Source organism: Camarhynchus parvulus, chromosome 6 (assembly GCF_901933205.1).
Source record: "Camarhynchus parvulus chromosome 6, STF_HiC, whole genome shotgun sequence".
Classification (NCBI taxonomy): Eukaryota; Metazoa; Chordata; class Aves; order Passeriformes; family Thraupidae; genus Camarhynchus; species Camarhynchus parvulus.
In genome coordinates, this window is record NC_044576.1 from 9,857,569 (window position 1) to 9,882,305 (window position 24,737).

At 38.6% G+C, this 24,737-nt stretch overlaps 1 protein-coding gene across 2 annotated transcripts in view; it reads right to left on the reverse strand.

The window, feature by feature from the left end:
- Positions 1–24,737, reverse strand: part of NRG3 (neuregulin 3) — a 390,407-nt gene that overhangs the window by 13,583 nt on the left and 352,087 nt on the right. For both annotated transcript variants that reach the window (XM_030950824.1, XM_030950823.1), the window contains 3 exons: positions 17,038–17,140; positions 11,946–12,072; positions 4,754–4,881 (listed from right to left, as the gene is read on the reverse strand). In XM_030950824.1, the coding sequence (XP_030806684.1) occupies positions 4,754–4,881; positions 11,946–12,072; positions 17,038–17,140 (358 nt within the window). The remainder of the gene's footprint in view (positions 1–4,753; positions 4,882–11,945; positions 12,073–17,037; positions 17,141–24,737) is intronic.

Genomic DNA, 24,737 nt, shown 5'->3' on the forward strand with positions numbered 1-24,737 from the left:
TCTCAGACTTCGCTATCACTCATGTGAAAAATTCCTCCCTCTCAGGCAAACAATTGTTTTAGGATTTCTTCGGGGAATTTATTTTCCTTTAGCCAACATTGTGGTTTCTTCTTCCCTGCACTCCAGTCTAACTGGGTAAAAGAAACCAGCCCACATAAGTGAGCCATTCAATAAAACAGACCAATACATAAAGGTGTAACAGATATGTCCTTAAAATCTATCAATCAATTACTCCAGAATAAAAAAATCAGAATATGCATGAACTGGTTCACAAGTGATGCATAAACTAGGGAGAAATGCAGTTCTGATGAATTAATGTTTTGAAAAAAGCAGTTCAACCATCCTAAGGTTAATGAAGAACCTGGGATTCATTCTTGCCAGTTGTTTCGTGTGAGAATTTTCTTTGGGTTCAGCAACTGAGTGAAAACAAAGTCTGATCCTACAGGTGGAGTATTCTCTTCTTGGGGCACATACACAACTCCCAAGTGCAGTTACCTGTGTTCATGAAGAGAAGCCAGCAGTGTTTTTGCAGTAACTCTGCAATCCTTCTATACTGCTTCTGAATTAACTACAAACCACGCAGTAAATACATCCTCCAATGACTGAACCAGCCGCCAGGGAGTGTCCTCTGATATTCCCTCAGAGCCACCTTTTTAGGCTGTTAGACAATCTACTGCTAACATTTGTATGGATCAGCTACTGAGACTTTCAGCTGATTTCAGTATTAATAAATACAGTCTACAGCTACAAATCTCCTCTTGGTTTCTGTGAGCATTATTGATCCCTTCATAACATTCTTGTATTTGGGAATAGTCTGTTTGAGGCTACTCAGGGACCTGGGAACTCTATGGCAATCCTTCAATGCCACCTGTGTCATCTGGTCACCATCCTGGTGATAGAACAACAGGAAAAGGGAACAGAGCATTCGAGGTACATCAGATGCACTGAGTTTAATCATCTGCCATAACCTCATCATACACTTCCTATAGTGCACTGATCAACCTCCATCCTAAATTGATGATGATATCCTAGCTACTGTTACAGAAAGTTGTTCTATATTGCAAACTCTGAGACTTCTTTTCAGTTTAAAATTAATTCTGATGAATATTCAGCAGGTACATGTGCCACCACACTCCTTCCTTTTAAATAGGTCTTTTACTGCTCGTTGTGCTTGCTCTCATGTATTCACAAGCAGCAGCCATACACCCTTTCCAGTCTCCTGAAGGCTGACATAAGACAGACTTGTAACACTTTCCACAGAACATGAATCATTCCTCATCTTGGCTTGGGAATGCAGTGTGAGTCCATGGCAACTGGGAGGCCATTTTAGCCAGGTGAGATGACAGTGGTGCATTCTCACACTATGCTGTGTTCCAGCTTTGTTCAGTGACCTTGGCACAAAGAAAGTCTGTCCCCAGTGTTGACTAATTCTTTGAGTGCTGCGCTGGTGCCTGTCCTACCTTCTCAACACAAGTCCTTAATATCTGCCTTTTAAGCACCTCTGTGCATGCACATCAGAGTTTTCTGCCTCTCCCTGCTTTCTCCCCTTAAAGGCATTAGACACATGACAGCAGTGACTGAGCTTGTGCAGAGATCTAACTCACACCCACCAAATACAAAGCCAATCATCAGTGCATATGTTGCAGTACCTGCTGTTGGTTAGACAGTAAACCATTTTTTGCCTGTTTTATATCTACTGCAAGAATCTTCTTCCCCCACATTTATCCTAAAATCTTGACTATTCAAATTCAGTATAATTGGTTCCTACTTTGATAAATTCTTCATCTTCCTAAATATTTGACACTTCCTAATCCATCATCTCAGGTCACCGTTCCCATTTTTATAGATTTTGCTTCCAGACATGAAATTTTGTTCTTCTAAATTTTTTTTTCTGATCAAGATTAACCAAACCATCTTGAGAGCTTTGATTTCCACATTTTACCTCCACTTTGACTGTAGGAATGTCTATTTTCATACATTTGATTCTGTTCATATTCAACCTTTGTCCTCAAATACTCATACTTTGCAATAAAAAATGAAATCTATTCATTCAGGATTTCCCTAACTGCTTCAATTATTATCTCTGTCCCACCATGTGTTTTGCTTTTTCTTTGGGAAAATAGCAGATTCCTTACACCTTCCTCCTTTCAGGTTTCCTCTGCCTTTACATTCCTAGTTGCTTTAGTTTATCTATACCTGCTCTTTGAAATTCAATAGCCTTATTTATAGAATAACTTTAATTTACTCTTTCCTCTACTGTAAACTGAATCACTTATATTAGCAGCATAAAGAGTAAAACGCTTAGCAAATAAAAAAAAAATTGTTTCCATGTTTTTTTGTGGTGTGAGAAGTTCATTACAAATGAAAACACAAATTATTATTATTTTTAGGGTAAGTTTATCCTATTTTGGCATTTTTGTAAGACAATACAACTGCTCCAGGCTGAAAGCCTCTGTATTTGGCTTTCATCATGGCATTCTCCGAAATGAATCCCTCTAAAATGAAGGATGACTGCATCCATGAATGAAAGTCAGGATGACTAATTACCAAGGAAACTGCTATTCAAAGGGATCACAACTCAACCCACAAGTAACAAAACTCTAATTTATTTCTATCTATCAGAAAATAATGCAGTATGGGTTTCCTCCTTACCAAGATCAACAGATCATCCAAGACAAATTTTTGAGCACATTGTATACATTGCAGGAAGTTTACTGATTAAACACATTTGTTAATTTTGAATTCTGACAGTTCTAAGAGTTATTTTACATATGCAAGCAGAAGATGTAACACTCTTCTATGGTAACAGCAGTGCACAACACAGGCAAAATATTTTAGGAGATTAATAATAACACAGGCTAAATATTTTTTGGGATTAAATTTCAGTTTTCAACCTAATCTCTGCATTAATTCTTTTTTGTGTAGCTGAGGTTTGTTGAGACAGAAAGTTGCTATTATCCATAATCTGAGTGAAATAATTAGCCAGTCTCTGTCAGTCACATTTCAACAGCTCCAAATGATTCCCTACTCTGACAGTCTTGCTTCCAGCCCAAAATTTATTAGTGTAAGGACCTGGAAACAGCCAGCTCCTGATTTTAAGAAATGATCACCCATCATTACTGTCCTTGAAAACACCAGCAGAGAAAACAGGTCTGGATGTAGAGTAAAGCATTTCTGTAGCAAGCAAAAATAAAACAACAATAGAATTTAGAACAGCACAAAAGAGAGAACCTGCAGAGCTGATACACTTTTTCCAGGTTCAGTCAGGTTTGGAATGAAATGAAGAGCTATTTAGTACAAAATCCTCATTTCACCACATTTGACCATTTGTCCACACTTAACACTATTTAGAAAATAAATTAGGAAGCTCTTACATGGTACATAAATTAAAGACAGTCTTGCAAGTCTTAAACATTCAAGTCTGTTGACTTTTTATAAAACAAGGACCTTGTATAATAAACTTGAAGCTTTAAAACTGCAAAACAATTCTTTATAAATTAACTAGTCATCCCACTTACAATAGTTGTGAGGCAAAGACATCTCTTGGATATTGCAATCACAGTAGTAAAAGGTAGGGAAATGAGTTTTTTTCTGAACTTCACGTTGTGACTAAATGGTGATAAAATTCTTCCCAGAACTTCTGTAGAAAGCGTTCTAGGAAACAGCCCCATAGTTCATCTATGTTTAATGAAATTATTAAGCATGTTTTGAAAATTTCTGTGTCATAAGGAAAAAGACACAAGAAATGGATCTGACATGACAACTGGCATTATTTTTTTTCATGCCAAATTAAAGGCTTAAGTAAGGTAAAAGTAGATAGAACCCAAATATCCATTTCTGGTTTACATGTAGCACTTTGTAGGTTAAGCAGATCAATTATTCAAATGAGAAAAAAACACACAGCTGGCTGGGAGACTGCACTGAAAATGCACCAAATACTACAGAAGCCAGATCACAACCTCATGCAATCCCAGACTTTTTTTAGAGTAATTAAAAAAGAAAATCCTTTTAATAAACATGTCTTCCACTCCAGATTATCTAGCTGAAAAAATTCCAAACTCATTTTCCTCAGCCTTTTTCTCTCTCTCTGTGCACTGGACCAGATGTTACCACTGTCATTCCACCAACATTATTGCTTGTACCAGACTCCAGTTTGGTTTCTAGTCCTGTAATGAAGCACCTGCAATCTTTCTCATCCAAAAAAAATGTTAGAAGCAGAATTCTAATCTGAATGTCATCCAGTGATGGGTGACATTCCTCTATTTTTCTCTTGGAAACCACTATCCAAACTTTTTTAAGCCTTGTTTTCAAAGGCCACCATGTTTTCATAAATAAGTCATTATTCATTTCACATATCTTTTGTTTAAGGAAACTTTAAAAAGGGCTGGAAGTTTGCAACCGAGTCTTCCTGCAGCAATGAGTTATTAACTTCATGAACACTGATAAGGAAAGTCTTGTTTTTAATGATTCCTTCTCCTCCAGCTGCTCCACTGGCTGGGCTGTGCCTGCAGCTCGGATGGTGCCTGTAAATGCACCCTGCAGGACTGGCACGACCCACGGAGGAAGGCAGTGAGCATCCCTATTACCTTTTATGCCTGCAGCTAAGAAAATGCTTGGACATCTGGTTAATAAGCTGGCTGAGGCTCTGCTGGGCACTCAGCAGCCCACCCAGAGCCAGCACACCACAACCTTGCACACGGATCAGCAGCTCTGCAGCCTCCCAGGCAGCTCTCACAGACAGATGCTTGCTCACCTGTGGTGCTTGATGGGCTCGGTTCCTCTGTCAGGAGACAAGGCCTCTGGGAAAGACTGGGTGCCTGAAAAACTAGACTCCATAACTTTGTGCAGAATGGGCCCCGGGTGCCTATCAGGCTTTGAATACTGCAGCAGAGAGAATAAAATTAATTAATACTCACAAGACAAAGTACATTGTTGATGCTATTCACTCTGAATTCATATCAGAGAGGGATAAGAAGTGCTCTAGTGCATTTTTAAATCAAAATTAGGCATTGCAAGTAACACATTCATTCAGCATTGTTTACACAGCAGAAAGGGCTAGTAACCATTACCCCCATTACGTCCTGCACATCAAAACACTGATATCAGCCTTAGCAGCAAAATTACGGACTGATCTGCCCACAATGATGGGAACAACGATCCTTTTGACTAGAAGTCTGTTTTTGTGGCTGTCCATGCAGAAACAGATCACAAAACACATCTCAGAGGACAGCCAGCAACTTCTTGGGTCCTTTGGTGATTTCAGTCAAACACTGCATTCATCATCGGCATGTACAACTATGAAAACCAGACTGAAACAGCACTTGTGTCATCAGATAAGTAAGAAAAATATTTGAATCCTATCCACAGAGCCAGATATCTCTCTGAACCAGTCTGAAACTTTTGACCTGGGAGTATCTGTGCTAGTAAGAACAGTGTAAACATAATTCTTCTTGTGGCAGGTGTGGGTGTAGGGCAGTCTCTGGGCACAGAGTGAGACACAAAGGTCTGCAAAGCAGACACTAGACATGAAGAACAGGTTTGTTCTTTTTGCTTTGTGATTCAACTGCAATTTCAGAAAAAAAAAAAGTCTCTCAACCACTATGGAGTCATAAAGTTGAAGTATAGAAAAAGCTGCACTAAAAAGCTGCACTTTGGCTTACAAAGAAGATTCCATGTTGTTGGTGGTCACTGGGCAATATCTCAGATATATGAGAGGTTAAGTCACATTTCCACTCAGGTGTGAAAAATAAAGTTCTTTCCAGACTTACCTTTTACTTTGCATTACAAGGACCTGCACTAAAACGAATAGGCCTGTTTTCCTTTTGCTTTTTATTTTTACTACTAGACACCTAGATGTCCATGCTATCTTTAAAATAGATTTGTATCGTGGCAGCGGTTACATGATGACATGTTTTAGAAAGAAAATGCAAATTAAAATATTAGAAAAAAATTACAGTGGTGAAAAATGTTATGATACAATAGCATAAAAATTCATGGAGAGGATAGTAAGCATTCTTTCAAAAGACAGTTCTTCATAATTATTAGTTTTGTCTAACAAAAGACCAGTAACTCATTATAACAACAGATTGTCATTTTCTGACTCTCACTTATTCTTATCTACATTTCTGTAGACTTCAGCAAGATCAAAAAGGAAAGTCATACAGGAATATTCTCTTTTAAAAATAGGTTACATGTACTTTTAGTCCAGCCAGTCACACTTCTTATGACCAATTTCCATAGATAAAATAACAGCTCTTCAAATTTTTCTCCACTGCTCTTCTCCTTCTTTCTGTTGAATGAAATATCCATGTTAAACACAAAATCATTGTTTTTCTGCTTCTGAAGGCAAAGCTGTGAGTGGCAATATGCAAAAATGGTGCTGCATGCATGAAGTAAACACAACTGAAATAATAAGAAGAAACATATTCCACTGCCATTACTTTCAGTTACCATGATCTTAGATGTCACTTGTAAATGTTGTAGATAAAATATTCAGACAGAAATATGATTTTTAAGGTACTCGCCTCAGTGAAGGTTTTAAACTTTAATAGTTCTCCTGCCAGCTGCAGAAATGAAACTGGCTTTGATTTCTGACCTGAATAAATCAATTTGAGCTATGTAAAGAATGGCTTGCTAGTGCCAAGAAGCTATTTCTGTCCTTATTTTGAGTTTGTTGAGTACAAAACTGAAGGCCTGAATGGCCCATAAGACCAAGAGTAAGAAGTAAATCATGAAGAGCAGAGATAAGCTGTGCCTTTTGCTACATCCTTGTTTCAGGTGGATGTGGGCTGGAGCAGTGGTACACAGAGACTTTCCTCACCACAGCTGAGGAACACCAGCACACCAGAAGCTGCTCTGATACTGATCAGCAAACTTTAAAGAAGGTCCAGCACCCGGCACCACCCAGGCACAGCCTACAAAAGGTATTTTTCCCCCTAACTGAACATTTTTTCCCTTCTCAGATACACCACTTAATACACAGTCATAACATTCATTACAATGAAAATGTAAATTAGAGTTTCAATTGAGGGTGTGAATATACAGGGAATTCTAACAAAGTAATTGAACAGATCTGGATGCACGTTATGAATACATTTTAATTTATTTAAACACAGTTGGGTTTATTCTCCTTTAGCTTAATTCCAAGTGCCACACCCATTCTCTAAAATCACCTCTGGAGAAAAACACCTTCATACTTCTGTGAGGAGCATCAGTTGGTGCCCCAGGAGGACAATATGGGATCATTCCCCAGCCACATCCCAGCAGGGCTCATCCTGCTGCTCTTACAGCTCAGTTCTCACCTGGGCTGAGCTCCATGGAAGTCTCTGACTACTGTGAGCTGCTGAATGCTCAGCCATGAGGGAGAATAAGCTGTGAAACCCTTTCAAAGGCCTGTTCCAGTAGGTTGAAAGCATCACTGAAAGCTTATCTGTATCTGGGTTTTTTAATGGTTTTATTACCCTTTTGGTTAATTATCTGTTCTTGTTTGAGCAATTACTGAAAAATACTGAGGCATATGGCTAAATAAATTAAAGAATAATGATTGCTTTTAAAAAATTGCATATTTTCCATTTTTCATTGTTTCATGGAGAAGATAATCTATTATGTGCAATTACTCAACTCTCTGACAATAAAAATTCCACCCCCTGCTAGTTAATGCCAAGTGAATCTGTGAAGGCGCCTGAGCCAGCAGACAAGGAATGAGCCTTTGTCACTGACCTGCTGCACTGCTGTGGGAACATAACTCCTCTGCTCTATGCCTTGAATTCCCTGCTCTGAAATGCAGGGCTCAGGGATAACAAATGCCACTGGAATGCTCCAGAGCAGCTTGACACTGCTGTCCTGGTGTTATGCAAAGCAAACACTCATCCCTCCCTGGGCTTTACTCAGCTCCCCCCTCAGTGATTCCCCCAAAATAGTGAAAGGTCCAGAAATCCATGTGGCACTGGAAGAGAGGTGATGTGGGGATCCCATTTCAGAAAGAACTGAGAAGCAGAGGGGTCATGACATTGAAATGACATTCAGAGAGGTTGCCTCAAGGAGGAAAAGAGCCAGAGATTTTTCTGAGGGGGCTGAGCTTGCACAGAAGCTCATCAGGTGGTACATTTAACATCCTCACTGTTCCCTATGCTCTGTATGTTTTGTTGACAGAGGACAGTAAATTCAGGTTTGTCTATTCTGGAAGCTCTTCCTAAGTAGCCATGTAATACAGAAATGGGAAATTTGCTCTTGATCTCAGCTGATAAATCAAATGGCAATTCATGTAAACCCACAGAGTAATCCTTTAAAAGATTTAAACTATCTATCTCTTGCTTGATAGATATGAACTGCATTTCTATCACAGTGAATGAAAAGATTTTATTTCCTACTACTATGAACAAAAGGCAATAAGATGCAAAAGGAACATTTTTTGGTCCCTCATTATAAGAATTTCAGAAACCTGGAGCTAGTGGTTGGAAGCTACTAGAAACAAGTGTAGTGAAAATTGAAACCACACAGAACAGCATGAAAAGCATACTAACCACCTCAGAGGGACAGTGATGGGAAATTAATAGATCCCCCCTTGGTACCATGGGAGAAGGTATTAAAAACCACAAGGATGAAAAAGGCCACTTTAAAAAGCCATGACAATTCTCAGAATCACTAAAGGAATGTCAAGGTTTCAGCTGATCTTTTAAATTTTTTTTTCCATGATATATTTACCAAGTTGTGAGAATTTAAAAAGAAACCCTTGACTATATGTGGCTCCTGCAGGAATCAGGAGCCACCCCAGCTCCTCCTGCCACCTGCATGCTGTGTGAGGGTGCACCAAGCACTTGTCTTTCTAGATGGGGAGAATGACAATTTCCTTCCTTTGGATTATGTGGAGACCTAACTGTTTGCTGCAGCCCTTTAAATATCTCTTGAAAGGAGGATGATCTCTTTGGGACGGGGTACATAATACTTGGGAAGCCCTAGGTTTTATGTATTAGGTGAAATTAATCTCAATCTCCTGTGTACCTCAAGGATCCTGGATAAAAAACTGGCACATCTTTTCCTTGCTGAAGAATTATAGCAAGATTACCAGTGCATTAGTCTTTAAATCCAAGAGGCTAGAAAGCCTAGCAAGAACCACCCAGCCAGAATTTAAGTGTGTTGCTGCCAGAATGTTTTGGAAAAGCAGTGGACTTGGAGGAGATTCAGGAAATCCTAGGAGCTGTGTTCGAACAGATATTTATGAATCCTTCTTACTGCACACAGTATTTTTCATCTAATTTGTACCTCTAAGAAAATACCGAAATTGCTACTGAGGATGAGACAGGTGAGCACAATTACCAGTGATGAGCAGCAGGACTCCAGAGAGAACACAGCTGTCCTCACAAAACCCACCCCTTTATTTCACTTTTCAGAATCACAACTGAGCAGAGGCAGGGAGTGGAGGAGATGTAATACACTTGAGTATAGGAGGAAAAATTACTTCACTGAGATTGGTCAAGCTCTCTACAGCCACAAACCACTTGAAACCTTGTCTGCTATACCCTGGGCCTTGGGAAATAAGTAAAAGCTCCTCCTAAAGCAACACATTTGGAGAGATAGATGGGCCTTCTACTAAATATAGCAACCTCTCAGTCAAAAGGTGATGGTTCTTTCAGAATAGTCATCAAGAATAAGGAATCCTATGCAGCTTTTCTCAGGTCTCCACAAAAGCATTCTCCTCTGCAGAAGAAAGAGCTGTGTGAAAAGCCTGAAAGCATCACCAGGTCTATTCGAAGAGACAAGAGAAAAATCTGGGATAATCTTCTAGGGAAAGACAGAAGGTGGCAAAAATGGGAAAAGTCTCTTGCTTGTAGGGGGGCCATGTGGAGTGAGGAAAGAAACAACTTCCACGATTACCTAAACCAAAATGCCAGACTGGAGGAGCAGCCTCCAGACAGGAACTGCCCTAATTTATTTAAGTTTATTTATTAGCTCCTGGCAATGAATAGAGCTAGGATTTCTCCCCAGGCCCAGGCAGTGGCAGCTGCAGATGGGAATCCCATCCAGGCTGCCTGCTGCCCTTTCCACCCAGCAGATACGCCTGAGGCAGATCTCTGGTCTCTGAGGGGGAGTCACTCAGCCATTCCTACTGAACACCTTTCCAAAGTCCCTTCTCTGCTGCCTCACCAAACCTCTGCCCTTTTCCCCCTCCAATCTGGCAAGTTTTGTAAATATTTCATGAGCTGCCTGCATGCATTCCTGCACTAAAATCTTCCTAACAATAGAAACTGTTATTACACTGTTACACTGCATCCTGCACAAGGTCATTCTGTTTTTCTTCCTTCCTATCTTCCCAAAGGGAGAATGCATTAATGGCAAGGAGAAAACAGTTGCCTGCAAACAGCCACAAGGACAAGAAAATGGTGTGTTAATTACCAGCACTCATAATGTCAGGCTGAACAGAAATAAAAACTGAAAATCAAATTTGGATTAAAACAGTAATTATAATGATGGTGTTCAATCTCTGTGTCCAGAATGTATGAACTGCTATTTGAGCCATTATGGCTATGGCAAAAGAAAATGACAAAATACTGCACTGAATTACAGTGAGAAAATGCCAAAGAGCATATTCTTAGTGTTAACCAAGGCTTATTTCATAGGACAGAACAAAAGGATCATGAACTTTACCTTTTGCTGCCATCATTACAACCAACAACACTCCCAACAGCTCTTTTTTAGGGGCTAGAAATAATATAAGGCTGAATGAACTGAAAGTGAGAGAAAAAATTGCACAAGGTTCCCCAAATTGTGATTATGTCAATTTAGTGGAGCTATCTTCCTTCTTGAAAGAGTATATTTTTCCTGAATTACAAAGCATATCATGAGCATAGGGGCACCACAGTGGTGAATACAGAACTTTTAGTGAATACAAACAATGCTCTCACAGACTCTGTGTCTTAGCAGAGAGGCTTTGCCTACTCTAAATTGGTTAAAAGGGCTTACATTTATCTTTAAATTAATTGGATGTGAACTAGGAGCTTAGAAGTCTTTGGTTGAGCGGGCATGAGTGCTCACTTTTGCTAAATTCCCACTATTTTGATGGATTCTGGCAAATAAGGTAGCCATTCCTTTAAGCAACACTAAGATACTTTTTTTTTTAAAAAAAGGAGTTAATAATTTAGAAAGGTTTTATAGATCTTTTATATTTTCCTATTATATTGCTTACCAGGATCCTTCTTCCAAAGGCTTTGTTCAAAGTAAGACAGCACTGACTGTGTGTGAGCAGGGGAAAGAGAATGACATATACTGGAAAATATCTTCCTAAAAAATACCAGGGCTAAATAAATTGGTTGTCTTCAAGTTCCTTATTTCAAATATGCGTTACATATTTCATGATTGTGAGACTGTAATGACTTACATATAATTACATTCAGAAAATGATTAAATATATTTCAAATTTAGTTTGAACAGACTAATTTCTTTCTGTAAACCACAGTACCTTTAAATAAAGACCCAGAAAAATGAGACCATCTGCACGGTCTTCCCTTGGGCATTTGTTTACATGTGTAAATTTAGTTCTAGATTTTGAATTCACTCTGAATTAACTGTGACAAATCTCTGTGTTTTTTCCTGCAGGTTCATAAATTACTGGAAGGTGTGACATCACTTAAGTTCAAGGACCCTCACTACACATACAGACAAGTATGGGTATTGCAGGAAAATATAACAGTAATTTCCACTGCTGAATGCAGACCTGGGGGGCTCAGCAAAGTCTGCCACATGAACCAAATGTACCAGGATCCATTGAAATAACTTTAGAAGAAAAATTGCTGCTTTCCATTAAGAGGCCTGATAGAAAACATTTTATGAAAGGGGCGAGAATTGTGGTTCCCATTGCTCAGATGTTAATAGCAGCATGACGATGTGCTGCCATCAGCAGCAGGAACTCAGCCAGGCTATTAAGTGCTGTAGCTGGCAGGATTACTTACATTTTGCAGCTGGACTTGGCTTTGTGCCATACACTCTGACTTTGCCAACATGCTGGAAGCATTTAGGCTGTAGGTTTTCCTATTCTGAGTTTCTTTCAGCTGTTCGTGGATCTGCTTGGTTTGCTTCCTGCAGAGAGAAATAAAATCCATGTAAGAAAGAGCTCACTTGATGTTCTGCTAGAGCCATGATACTTTCATAGCCACAGCTCCCTTTGTTCAAAACTTCACCATGCTAGCCAGCTGAGCTAATTCACTGATGTCTGATATTCCAATGCAGCCGTTGTTTCCTGGCAAGGCTTAACAAAGGGGAAAAAAACCCCTCTCTTGTGTTTTAAAATACCTTCTATTCTCAGATCACTATAATGGTATGCTCGTTGTGCTAGTGCAGGGTTTTGTAAGATCATCTATTGCACATTTAACAATAGCTTGCAAGTCAGTCTGAATAATAAAAAAGCATTTTGCTCTGATTTGGAAAAAAGGTTTTGGCAAATAAAACAGGCATTAGCCCCTGCTGGCTATAAAAATTGATGAAGAATCAAAGATTTCTGCTGGCTGATTAGACTTGACCTATAACACATCTTATATTGAGCAGCTTCTGCTTATATGCTTAAACTGGAAAAAATGTCAGTATGGCCACTGAGACTGTGTTTTTGAGTTATTATACTATAATCCACCCTGTCAGAGCTAGGAATACCTCTGCATGAATCCCTTGCATTATTCAGGAGATAACTATACTGTTAACAAAGACTTTCTGTTTCTGCCATACTGTATTGAGTGGAAGTGACAAACAGTTTTTTAAGTTCTGTACATGAAAGAGGATATGAGACAGCAAACTTTAAATATTACTTTTATCTTCTGCAAAAAGTTATCTCAGCTGGGCAAAAACTGTTAGCAAAATGCATTTAAGCTCTTTTATCAGTTTTTTTTTTTTTTGTGATAAGCTACATTGTCTGGGACTATCAGCTTTAAACAATGATGAGCAAAAACTTCACAATACCATTTTAATTCTTTCCTTCCCTGCTTGCTTTCTCTCTCCAGAAGATGCATCTCCAGCAGTGAACCTACAATGGCCTTGGAAATAACCCAGTAATGTCAAGGACTCACCAGCAGCAGCATTGCATTATACCACTAGCAGGTTTTGAACAGCAAGTGGTGCTGAGCCAAATTTCCAAAGGAAGTGATTTCTGGCAAGTATTTGTAAGAGATAAAGAAAATATGGCCTTTCCATACTGAATTTTGAATTTTAGCAAAGCAGCTTCAGCAGCATTTTGAAAAATTTCTGGTGATTTGACTTTGGAAACCCTTATGACATCATTAAGCTTGAAAGGATTTTGTGTCAGATAGTGAATTTGACACTGAATGAAGTATAAAATTAATTTTAATTTCTTATTCACAGTGGAATCTCTGTCTACTGCAAGAAGATATACGAAAGCAGAGGAAAATGACTTATGTGTTCAGTGGAGGGGCCTGTGAGAGAGGACAAGTTCCCTCAAAATTGAAAGTAAGTGGTGAGAAGTATCACAGTTCAGATATTCAATTCTAATAACATAGCTTTAATATTTCTTGAGTCCCTTCGTTTTGGTTCAGTATGACACAATGTAAGCATTTGCTTAAATTCAACCAATTGTAAGTACCTGCTTGGAAGTACTTGTTACAGCTCATTTCCTGAGTACAGGTCATAAGCCATAACAAATCCAGGACTCTGAGCCCCTCTTAGGCTTTGTACTTGCATCCTATTTTGGAGCAAATGGAAAGGAATGAATTTATATTGTAACCATGTCACAAATATGAGTGGCGTGTTTTGAGTATTGCTAGGAGCTCATAATTAGTAAAATCTATGAATAGAGGTAGGTGAGGAAATAATTTCTCAAAATAATTTCACAAAAATGTTCAAGATTTTCTTTAGCCAAAACTGGTAGAATATTGGAATAATCTGAATAGATATATAATCTGAATGAATATGTGTCAAATTAAATTAGTCAGCTGAGTCTGAAACACCTCTTTTAAAAATATTTTTAATATCCGCTAATTTTTGAATCCAATGAAACTGAACAATTTCATTTGTAAAATGTCTAAATGAGCTCTTCAGCTTCTCATAAAATTCTCATAAAATAGGGGAGATTCATAAAAGCAACTTTAGCGTTTTTAAGAACAACTATTTTGTGACCAGCTAAATTACATCCACTGAGGAAATTAGCACATCTATTCCTATGTCCTACTGGAGAACCACCTCTTGCTTGGTCTCCAGAACGGTTATGGAATCTTCAGGAATTTTTTGCAGGACTTTATGTAAGGTATGAACAATGACAGTGAAACACGATCACAGCATCAGATTTCGGGAACCTCTCATGCACATACAAAATGATAATTTAATCAGGAAAATAACAAAGCAATTTTTGGATTTATTTATAAAAATGAATAGAGTTGTTTCTATATTTATAAACACGTGTAAGTAAACTGCAAAAATTCAGCCTCACTACTGCAGTCTTTAACATTACAATTGAAATTCCTGAAGGTAATTTGCTGAGAAAAACAATCCAATCATTAATTTCCTTTTATGTTCATGCAACCTAACATTAATATCAGGTTTATGCATATTCATTTGGCCAAACTATAGGATGCACAGCTATAAAACTAGAAATCATTAATAATTCAAAGTTACTTGCTGATTAATAAATTTATTTTATAAGTTTTGTTTTCAAAACAAATGGGCCTTATGCGTTCTACTTTAGAGTTATTTGGCAATGAAGTGGTCTTACTTCAGCAAGAAATAAAGTCACTAGTCATTTGTAAAAGTCTAAGCTGTAAAGGGCAGCCCATTACTGTACTCTTCATCTGTTGCTAACACTTCCAGCACTTTCTTGATTAACCTAAAAGGAATAATTGGAAGGGCAGAGAGTTTAATTATAGTCCTAAACTTTCTCAGATTGAGTCTATTTTAAAAAAGGACTTTTAATTCACTGGCTTATAGGCCTATTTCTAGCAGCTGGTATTATAGAATTGTCAGACTAAGTAAGTCAGGATCTTCATGGAAACTTCCCTCTTAATGGATGCACTATTCAGAGTTTCTATATCTGTTAGCAATATTCTAAATTTTTTGTACGTCAAATGAAACCCCAAGATAACCCCCATGCAGGAGGAATGCTTTGATAATTCTTAAGCACAGTCAGGGTCCATATGCCTGATAAAGAAGCTCCCAAAAACCTGCTGACTCAAAGCTAACATATGGTAAGTGTTGAGGCACTTCAGATTTGTTGGGTTTTGCATCCTTAAGACACTGGCCAATGTTACATTACCAATTTTACCTGGGCTCCATGACACCCAGCCTAGACACTTTTATTTCCTCTTTGGGCAGCACCAGATGGAGCCACAGCCAGGGTGTGAGGGACTGATCAGCCTCCCTTGTACACTCTGAGGCCTCCTGAATGAACCAGAGGTGCTCATTTTCTCCTAACTCTCCAAACTTCAGTTCCCAGAGTCTGGCACCAGCCCACTTCAGCTCTTCTCAGCCACTCTAATATCAATAATGCAGACAGTGCCCCAGACACAACACCCCCACCCGCCCCTGAGTCATGATGCACTCCTGTCCTGTAAGCTCCTCTTTCAAGTGTTATTTCCACTCATTATTTTCAGACTTAGCTCTCCTCACCAGCTGACCAAAGCCAGGGTGTTTTGCAGGCTGCTCCCACCCAGCTCTCACCACTCCCCACAGCAGTGCAGGAGCAGGGGGGGCACTGTGAGTAACAGAGGGGCTGCTTATTCTCAGTATGCTCAGCCCCTGACTGCATGTTCCTCCTGCTGACAGTCCCATCCTGCCTTTCTGAAACTCTCCTCATCAGCAAAACCCTCAAGCCTTTCTAGGGAGATTCTCACTCACTCTTTCTTCTGAGATGTGCAGATCTAAAATGCATAATGACATTCCTAATGGCAGTGCCAGAGTGGCTGTCTCTGCTCACATTTACACTACAACGAAGGAGTTTGCAGGGAGGAACTGTCCTGCCAGTCTGTCCTTCCCAGCTAGCATCACTGTCACTCTGGATGTCCACACAACAATTAACAAAATCCCTCAAGACATCAGAATAATTTAGAAAAATCGTGAACTGACTCAAATCTTCACTCATGGCCTACCCCTGAAGTTTGAAGGGAAGAAAAAGGCGTAAAAAAGACCAGGTGACTTCCCCCCACACAAGATAGAAAGGTCAATTAAAATTTTTTTCTAAATAAAACCCAATGCTCATTAGACTTCCTATGCATTAAAATAAATTCCAGAAAGGGGGTTTCAGATCAACATCCAAACTTTTAAATAGTGCCATCCTTCACATTTTTGATGCTCAGCCACCATGACTAGTCTCGTGTAGGCACTTTTTAATATTGATTTGTGTTCCCTCATTAACTCCAGCTGGAACAGGAATGAAGGATGACCACCATACAGAACATATCTATTGATACAGGGGCACTGACAAGCACATCATATAACTGCTATGAGGTTTTCGCAACTAAGAATGCACACATAACAATAAATATTATAAATTTATATTCAGTTGGGAAGATAAAAGAATAGACAGCATTTCACTTGAAAATAGTTTGGTCCAGATGATTTCACTACTTGAATAGGTCAAAGTGCTTCTGTGTTACAGGCACTCATATGCATCTTCATCAACAGGCTGCTGTATTAACTACAGGTTACAGGTATCTGCAGAGGAATTGTTTCTGCATTTCTAACTTTTGTTCGTAGCATAGAGAAATGGACATTCAGGGATATGAAATGAAATGCAAAAAGGAGATGGTGTGTTTAAACTATCATTTTCAGAAGAGCAAAGTGATTATTGCAGGGATGGTAAATGACACAAAATTATTACTGTTAAAAAAAAAAGTGCATATGACACAATCTATTCTTTTGTGATATCAGAAAATAGAAAGAACACGTATTGCTCCTGTTTATGTTTTGGTAGGACTTAGTGCAGCCATGGGGAACTGCTGCAGCCGGACCAGAGATAACAGCAATGTCAAAAGGAGGGGAGAAGCTGAAGGGCTGTAAGGCTGTAAAAAGGACAGCAGCTAAACCCCAGACACAGCAGAGGAAGGCTCTTACTTTGTTTTGAAGTAGAAGGCTGCACACAGCATGCCCACCACGACGATGCCGAAGACGATGCAGGCGATGGACAGCACCTGGCGCTGGTACACCTCCTCGCTCTCTGTGGGCAGCAAAGGGCACGTTAGGGAAGCACAGAAAACACCTGCCAAAAGGGAGCTGCAGCACCTCATGGCTTCACTAATGATGGACAGATTCTTGGAGGTCTGGCCTGGATAATTCCTCCACAGAATGGGTGCTTCTCTGAACCACCCCTCTAGTAAGGTTCATGCAGCTGTGGCCTCCTCAGAAGTTTCAGAAAATGGCCCCAGTACACTCAGAGATATATAATAATGACAGTCCGGACAGTTTAACCTTTTCTCCACCCTACATGCTGTTTTTCAGCTTTTCTTAACAAAGATTTTACCATCAATAGGATAAAGAGCCCTACCACCACGGAGTTTTTCTGGCCTAAGGAAAGAACAATCAAGCTCTTCTGTTGTCCCACAAGAGTCAGAGTTCTCTTTAGTTACCCCAAAAATGTGAGGGTTTTTTGCTTTGAATGAGTGAGGTTTTTTGATTTGATTTGAGTACGGCATTGATTACAATGCCTTGCTCCCATGTCCTGAAGCTTATGCAAAATATGCCATAATAAAAAATCAACTCAGTGAACTTGCTTGGAATCCAATGACTATTTTGCTATGAAGCACCAGATATTGCTTTGATAGGTATTTACTTTTAAAAAACCCCAAGATTTTCTATATAAATCTCATAATATTCTAAATAACTTTAAAACAGAAACAGAATGAAAGAAAAAAAAAGAAAAAAGAAAACAGCTAAGGAAATAAGAGAAAACTCTTATTGATGACAGCAGACAGGAGCTGATTAAGCAACTGGAGATTCCCACATTCACTTCAACAGCTCCTTAAGCATTGTAATGTTTATTCTTCCAACCACTTTTCTAGTTCAAAATGTGAACATGCCAAACAGATTGCTATTTTTAAAGAGCAGTTTCTCCAGGCATGCAATGTACAAGCCAGTATTTTCATCCACAAATTCCAGGTGGAAAGCCAACACATGGGATTATCAGAGCACAGTCCAAGCCCTGTATGCTGACAAACCCACATTTCCTTCCTAGGCACCCCCGTGGCTGTGAACACCAGGCACACATATCAAGTAGGTGGCAGCAGCTCCAAGTTTGTAACTCTCAGGTTCATAACAAATATTGTATGAAAACACCAAGGTAAATCTAGGCAAATCACTAAAGACTATGTGCAGTACTCTAATCAGTACTAATTAATAATTTTTCAAGAATGAATATCACAGTGCTGTTACTAAACATCTGGAATCTTAAACACAAGCATCTGTGTCTTGTAAGACCCAGTTATTATTTTGTAAGCTATTAAAAAGAAAATTACAATATCAAATCTTGATTTTTTAATTACTTGTCTACTTGGTCTCTCAAACGACACCACAGTGATCTAAGATACAAAATATCCTCAGCTTCTGCTGACATTTCCCCATCATTTAAATTTGAAATTCTAAAAATTGTGCTTCTAAAACACTATCTTAAAAATAAAAAGAAGCAAATAGATATTTCACCTGTCTAAAATATAGCTGGAAAAATTGTAATTCAAAAGGAAATCCTGTTCATATTGCAGTAAGTGTGATTCCAGTACAGCTTTAGGCCTATTCCTCACTAGAGGTACAAAATCTGGATCTAAACAGATATGGATCTAAACAGTAAATCCTTACTGGCACTGAACTAAATGTGTGGAGTTTAATGTCTTTTGTTTTGTTTTATTTATTTGTTTGCTGTTAAAAGCAATTGTGCCAACACAGTTACCCACCTTCCATTTCCACAGTAATAAACATATCTAACAAATTTGAATTCTTATGTTGATGTAATCACACTGAAACTCATTCAAAAACTCTTCATTTCAGCAATTGTTAACCTGTTCTGCCTGAATACTGATGTCAGCACCTACTGCCTAAGCCCCAACTAAACCATACATAGTTATGAACCGCAGTTTCACTCAAACATTCCATATAAATAACAATTAAAAAATCTGTTCATGAAAAGAAATTGATTTAAGTAATGCGTGCACTAGGCTTAATTTTGATTTTCTTTCAACAGAAGTCCTCATTAAATACTTTATTTTTTCTGTTGCTATTTCTTTTTGAGAAATTGGGAGTTTAATACAGCTATGCTCTTTTGTTAGTCTTGAATAGCGACCACTGCCTTGTTAAAGATGCTTTAGGATAAGCCCTTACCAAGATAAAAGCAATTCAGAGACCAGACAATATTATCTTACTAAAACAACTATGTGAAGATCTGAGTCTTTTGTGCAGTCAGATTAATCCCTGTCACCAGCTTTCAACACATGTTGATCAATATTTTCTTTCCCTTTTGTTTACTTTGTACAGTGCATATTTAAAGACGTACTTATTGATTACCCGCACTCCATTCCTCTAGACACCTTTGTTCATTTTTTACATCCTGCAAATATTTATTTATGTATTGGATTCCACCATTTTTTGTCTCTAACATCTTTAAATATAATCAGTTTGGCATTTTTCCATTCTTTAATCTTCTGCACTGGCTTTATTTAAAATTCACCTTCTTACTAACAGCAATGCAACCTGTCCTTCTCTGCAAACTGTGAAGATCTCCTCATGGTTGCCTTGATCTAACCTCACTATTGTGCTAAGCACAGGTAACACAGCTGAGACAAGGAGCATCAAAAATGGCTTGAATCTGGGGATGGCTGTAGCCAAGCACTGCAAAGCACTTGGGCCCTCACAGAACAGAAACCTGGAGAAATTCAAAGTGTATAAAAGAGAACTGCAAATTCCTTCCCCTTCACTCAAGGATTCGCATCAGCTGGTGCATACACGTATTTACATACTGAAACTAACTTCCCAAGGTAAACTAAAGTGTGACTGAAATGATAAGTCTCTCTTTATTCACATATATTCATATATTCCTTGTGAAGTACATCACCTCAATTACAGTCTGTTGGAACAAATACTCTCGGGAGAGGATTCCTCATTTAATGAGCAGCCAAGAAAATATTTCTGCTAAAAACCAAAATATAAACTGCCATGGATATTCTTGGATAATCCACTGGAGGATTAAGACTACGGAATATGAATTTCACCAAGCATTCAAACTGCAGAAAATCAACAACCTCTACTGAGAGAAATACAACGACAGTGCTGAAAAGTAATGTAGTAAACTGCTTAGATGCAGACTGTTTAATAAAAATTATGGAAAGAAAGGTCTTCTCAGAACATAAAGCCAAGACAAACTCACACAGAACATGGTGCCTGTTGCAAGGCTGAGCTCCCAAAGAAAAGTCCCCATGCACTGAGTGCCCTGCTACATACAAAGCCCATTCTCAATTATGCTATTGATTGTTTCTTATTTTCCAACCTGATACAAAGTTTTCTAAGCTTATCTCACTCCTTTGCTGCTATTATAAAACACAAAATTACTACTGGTGACCCATTGCTCATAGCACAGTTAAATTTCACGTACATGATAAAAAAAAGTACATGTTATATTCCAGGTACTGGGGGTTTGGGTTTTTTAATTCTCTTGCTCTTTAAAATTTACAGTCTCTACCCTGTTTGCTTTCTGCATGTGGAAAGACCCACTGAAGCATACATGTATGTCTTTAGAGATTAAAAAGTGTAGGGTGGACACATTTTTCTAAAGGACATGGTAGTTCTTTTATTGTACATAAGCTGAAACTGGTCTCTTCTTTTTGACTTTATTATAAAAGGAAGAATGCTGGTATGAGGTCCTTGAGTATGATTATAACCATATTACTGAGGGAAAAAAATTAGTTAATTAAAACAGATTATGTTATGCTTTGTCAACACCTAAATCCACAATATCATTACCAGCCATAATCACTGGATCCTCTGGTTCTGTTGTGTGTTTTGAGTTGAAATATCTTTGAAAGGGATTTCAAATATGAAGAACAGCATTGAGCATGTGGCCTATACAAAACAGTAACAAACCAAAAATAGTAACTTTCCCCCTTGTGCTTATTTCAATGGCTTTTGAATAAAATCTCAATGCGGTCACAAGCATCACAGAGAATCATTACCAACTATTCAAACCAAGCCAACTGAGAAATTATGACATTTACCATACAAATGCATTGCTTAACCTTTGCTCTGTGAAGAAAAGCCCCCCATGAATAAAGGTGCAGATTAATTTTTATGCTGAAATTTTTACTCCCAGCCCAAAAAGCACAAGCCCTAAACGCACCCAGCACCCCCTTACCTTCCTCACCCCCTTCTCCTAAAAGAACCCACTCTGCATTACTGCAGGTAACAACATGCTACAAACAAACATGGGAAACCCTTTATCTTGTCATTGGTACACATGAAACCCAATACCTTTCCATGTGCACAGAGCCAGCTTTTCCTCAATAGATTACAGGGCAGCAATAGATTACAGGCAGGGCTTTGGGGTTTTTTTGTCCTCATGCAAAAACTGAGACATGCAAAGGCAGCAAATTGGGTGCTGTGACCTCATTGCCACACTGTTTGCATATCCCTCCATGCCCTGCCCACGCCTTTCCTGCCACACCTCAATTCCACAAGGTATTGGAATACCCTGCAGAGCCAGAACCTCACTTCTGAAGTGAACCTCAAAAGTATCATTTGGCACTTAAACTCTCTTTGGTGTTCAGCAGCCTCAAAGTGCCACACACAACAATGGAGGAGGATGACATCGAAACCTCATCCACAATATCAAGATTTTCAATAAAATAGAGATTCCCATAAGATAAAAGAGAGTAGTTAAAGCATGTTTCTCAATATAGGTAGATTTATGTGTCAGAAGTACTGAACTATATACAGCATTCTAAATTTAATTCATGAAGAGAATAAAAAAAGCCTGCATGTTCCACAAAATCTGTGATTGCCTCAGCATCAGACATTCCACTCTCCCAAGAGTTTTCTCTCTTCTTGCACTTGCAAAAACCTACTGCACAGATTCTCTGCCATATGCTGCGGCTTGTGCTAAGGCAGAGAGAAACGGCTGAGATGCTACAAGGCACAGTTCACAAATTTCTTCTTTGACCTTGAGTAAGTCAAGACCCTTGTTCTTTCTGTAAGCACAAGGATATTGTCTCTTCCATTGCAGAGATTAACGTGACAAAATGCAATATAAACATATTAACCTCTAAAGAAGTCTTTGCAAATACATGAAATAGATAAACCCACCCAGACAACTCTGTTTCAACATCTTTAAGGGCATATGGATTACTTCACATAAAATATCATGTTTTTTTCTAAGTCTCAGCTACTTTTAAAAGATACTGAGTTTTCTTCCTTAAGACTTTGGTCTGTCTGGATAGAATTTCCCTTTTAAAAGGGATTCAAGACTCTTAGGTTCCCAAACCAGAAGCAGAAGTTTTTATCTGCTATCGTTTACAGAGAGGACAGAGTCAAGGTTAATGGCACAGATTCCCATCTCAGACTGGAAACAAAGCAAGCTGACTTCTGCTGGCAGAAGTTCATAAAACATTTCACAGTTTTCACAGTGATTCTTTCGTGGGAAGCACTGTTCGATAATTCCGATTGTAATAAAGATCAACAAAATAATTTTCTCCTACTAGTGAAACCTCCACAGCACAAGGATTTCAATGAATTCAAAGTGAAATAGATGCAGCCCATTATATATTACAACTGCATGATATTTACATTGTTTGACTATTGGCATTTAACACTGGTGAGATCATTTCCTGCATACACAGGAGACAGAAAAGCAAAGAAAGACTGTCCAACATGTGTGACTGACCTATTTTGAGTACTTGATTCTACAGCATTAATGCTACACTGGCACTGGTTTTGCATGAGATTAGAAATGAAGCAATGAATTAGGTGTAATCACTCATCATGAAAAGGGATGCAAAGCTATGTGCTGTAACTCTGAGGCTGAGCTCTCAGTGTTAGGTTGGTGAGTGAAGGGTGAAATCTCAATCAAAAAGTAATGGAAAAAATATCCTCAAATAAAATTAACTGAATGGTGAAGAGATACCTGCGAAAAACACCAAACAATCAAAAAACCAAATGTATAACCTTACACAGGTCTTGTGTTGTCTATGGTTACAGCAGGAGTGAAGGTGCCAATGTCCTTAGTAAGTATTACTTGTTATAAAGTGAAAATTTCATTAGCACTTTTAAACAGCAAGATCTTAATTCCGAAGGTAAATTAATTTTAACTTGGGTATCCTAAGAAACTATCTTTTCTGTTTATCTGCAGGGAACTTGGGATTTGTGCCAGCTACCTCCAGAACTCAAATCTAACAAACTCTCAAAGCCATATCTAAGTACATTCACTGCAACATATTCATTAAATTTTAGGCTTGAAACAGCCCCATAGGAAGCTAAGGGATGAGAGGTAACCTTTTCCTTTCAAGAAGAAATCTTGTTACAAATTCTTTTGTATTGACAATTTACAAGTAAGACAAACCAACTCTATTAAAAAGTTTATCTATTTTCCTTTTATTTCCAAGATGGATAAAGTCAGTCACTAACCAAATTCACTCCCTAAATCTCATCAGTTCTCTGTGTGTGAGCACAAATTTTCCTTGCTGAACGATTCAGTTTTAGAATTTATTACAGCAATTCTAAGTTTCTCCAAGACTTTCTACTCTTGCAAAAATACACCCAGTATGCCAACCTGTAATACATTTCTATTATATACTAATAAGAATTAAAATTACATATGAAGCTTTCTTTTTTAGCCTATTAATTTTTGATGCAATCTGAATATACATGTTTTAACTTGAGGTCTCTAAGTATAAGAGAAAGATAAATATGAAGGCCATTCTTTCTCCCTCCCCAAACTTAATTTTCAGTGTGGATATAAGGGAAAAAATTTATCTGGGTAATAGAGGCTGACAGCCAAAAATCTATGGTGATATTTTAGACAATGAGCTCACTGAAAAAAAACTTATCATAAAAGGGTAAAGCTGTCTAAGACTGTGATGCTCTGGCAGTAATCTTCCTGCCTGGTGGCTGCCTGCACTTTTGCTGATGTGTGAAAGGGATAAGCAGCTAAGAAACAGCCCCCTAAGGAGCAGAAGTCCCACAGGAGAGAAACTTGATAGCTGGTGGAGAGAAAAAAACCCCTAAACAATCTGAAACATTTGATTTCTATTTTACATTAGTCCACTGTTGAGGACATTTCTACTAAAACGCATCAGAGCACTAAAGAAATGGTATCATAGTAATAGGCTGTGAAATTATGGGGCAAACAGCTAGACCTGAACAAGATCAACTCTTGCCCTAGTCACATGTGAAAGCTTGCAGATCTGAGATATAAAGCTAAAGATTTGTGCAAGCTCCTCCTGGGCCTTGCACATGGCCCTGAATGTTGTGGTACCCCAGGAACTGAGCTGTAGCAGAAAAAAGCAATGAGCAGCTCTTGGCAGAAAAAGCAGGGAAGCAGCAGGTATTTTCACAGAAACTCTTTCCCTTCCCCCCAAACCACCACATCATGTCTAAAAGGGAGGGGGCTGGCACCCCACAGAGCACCTCTGGTTTTTTGTCATCTATGGCTCAGTACAGAAGTCCACAGGCCAAAAATGACACTCATCACTAAGCCAAACATACCAGCTCAGTTGTACCTCCATGAGCCATCAGCATTTAGCTCCACAAGCAGCCTAGCAGCCACTGGTTTCTGAACACAGAAA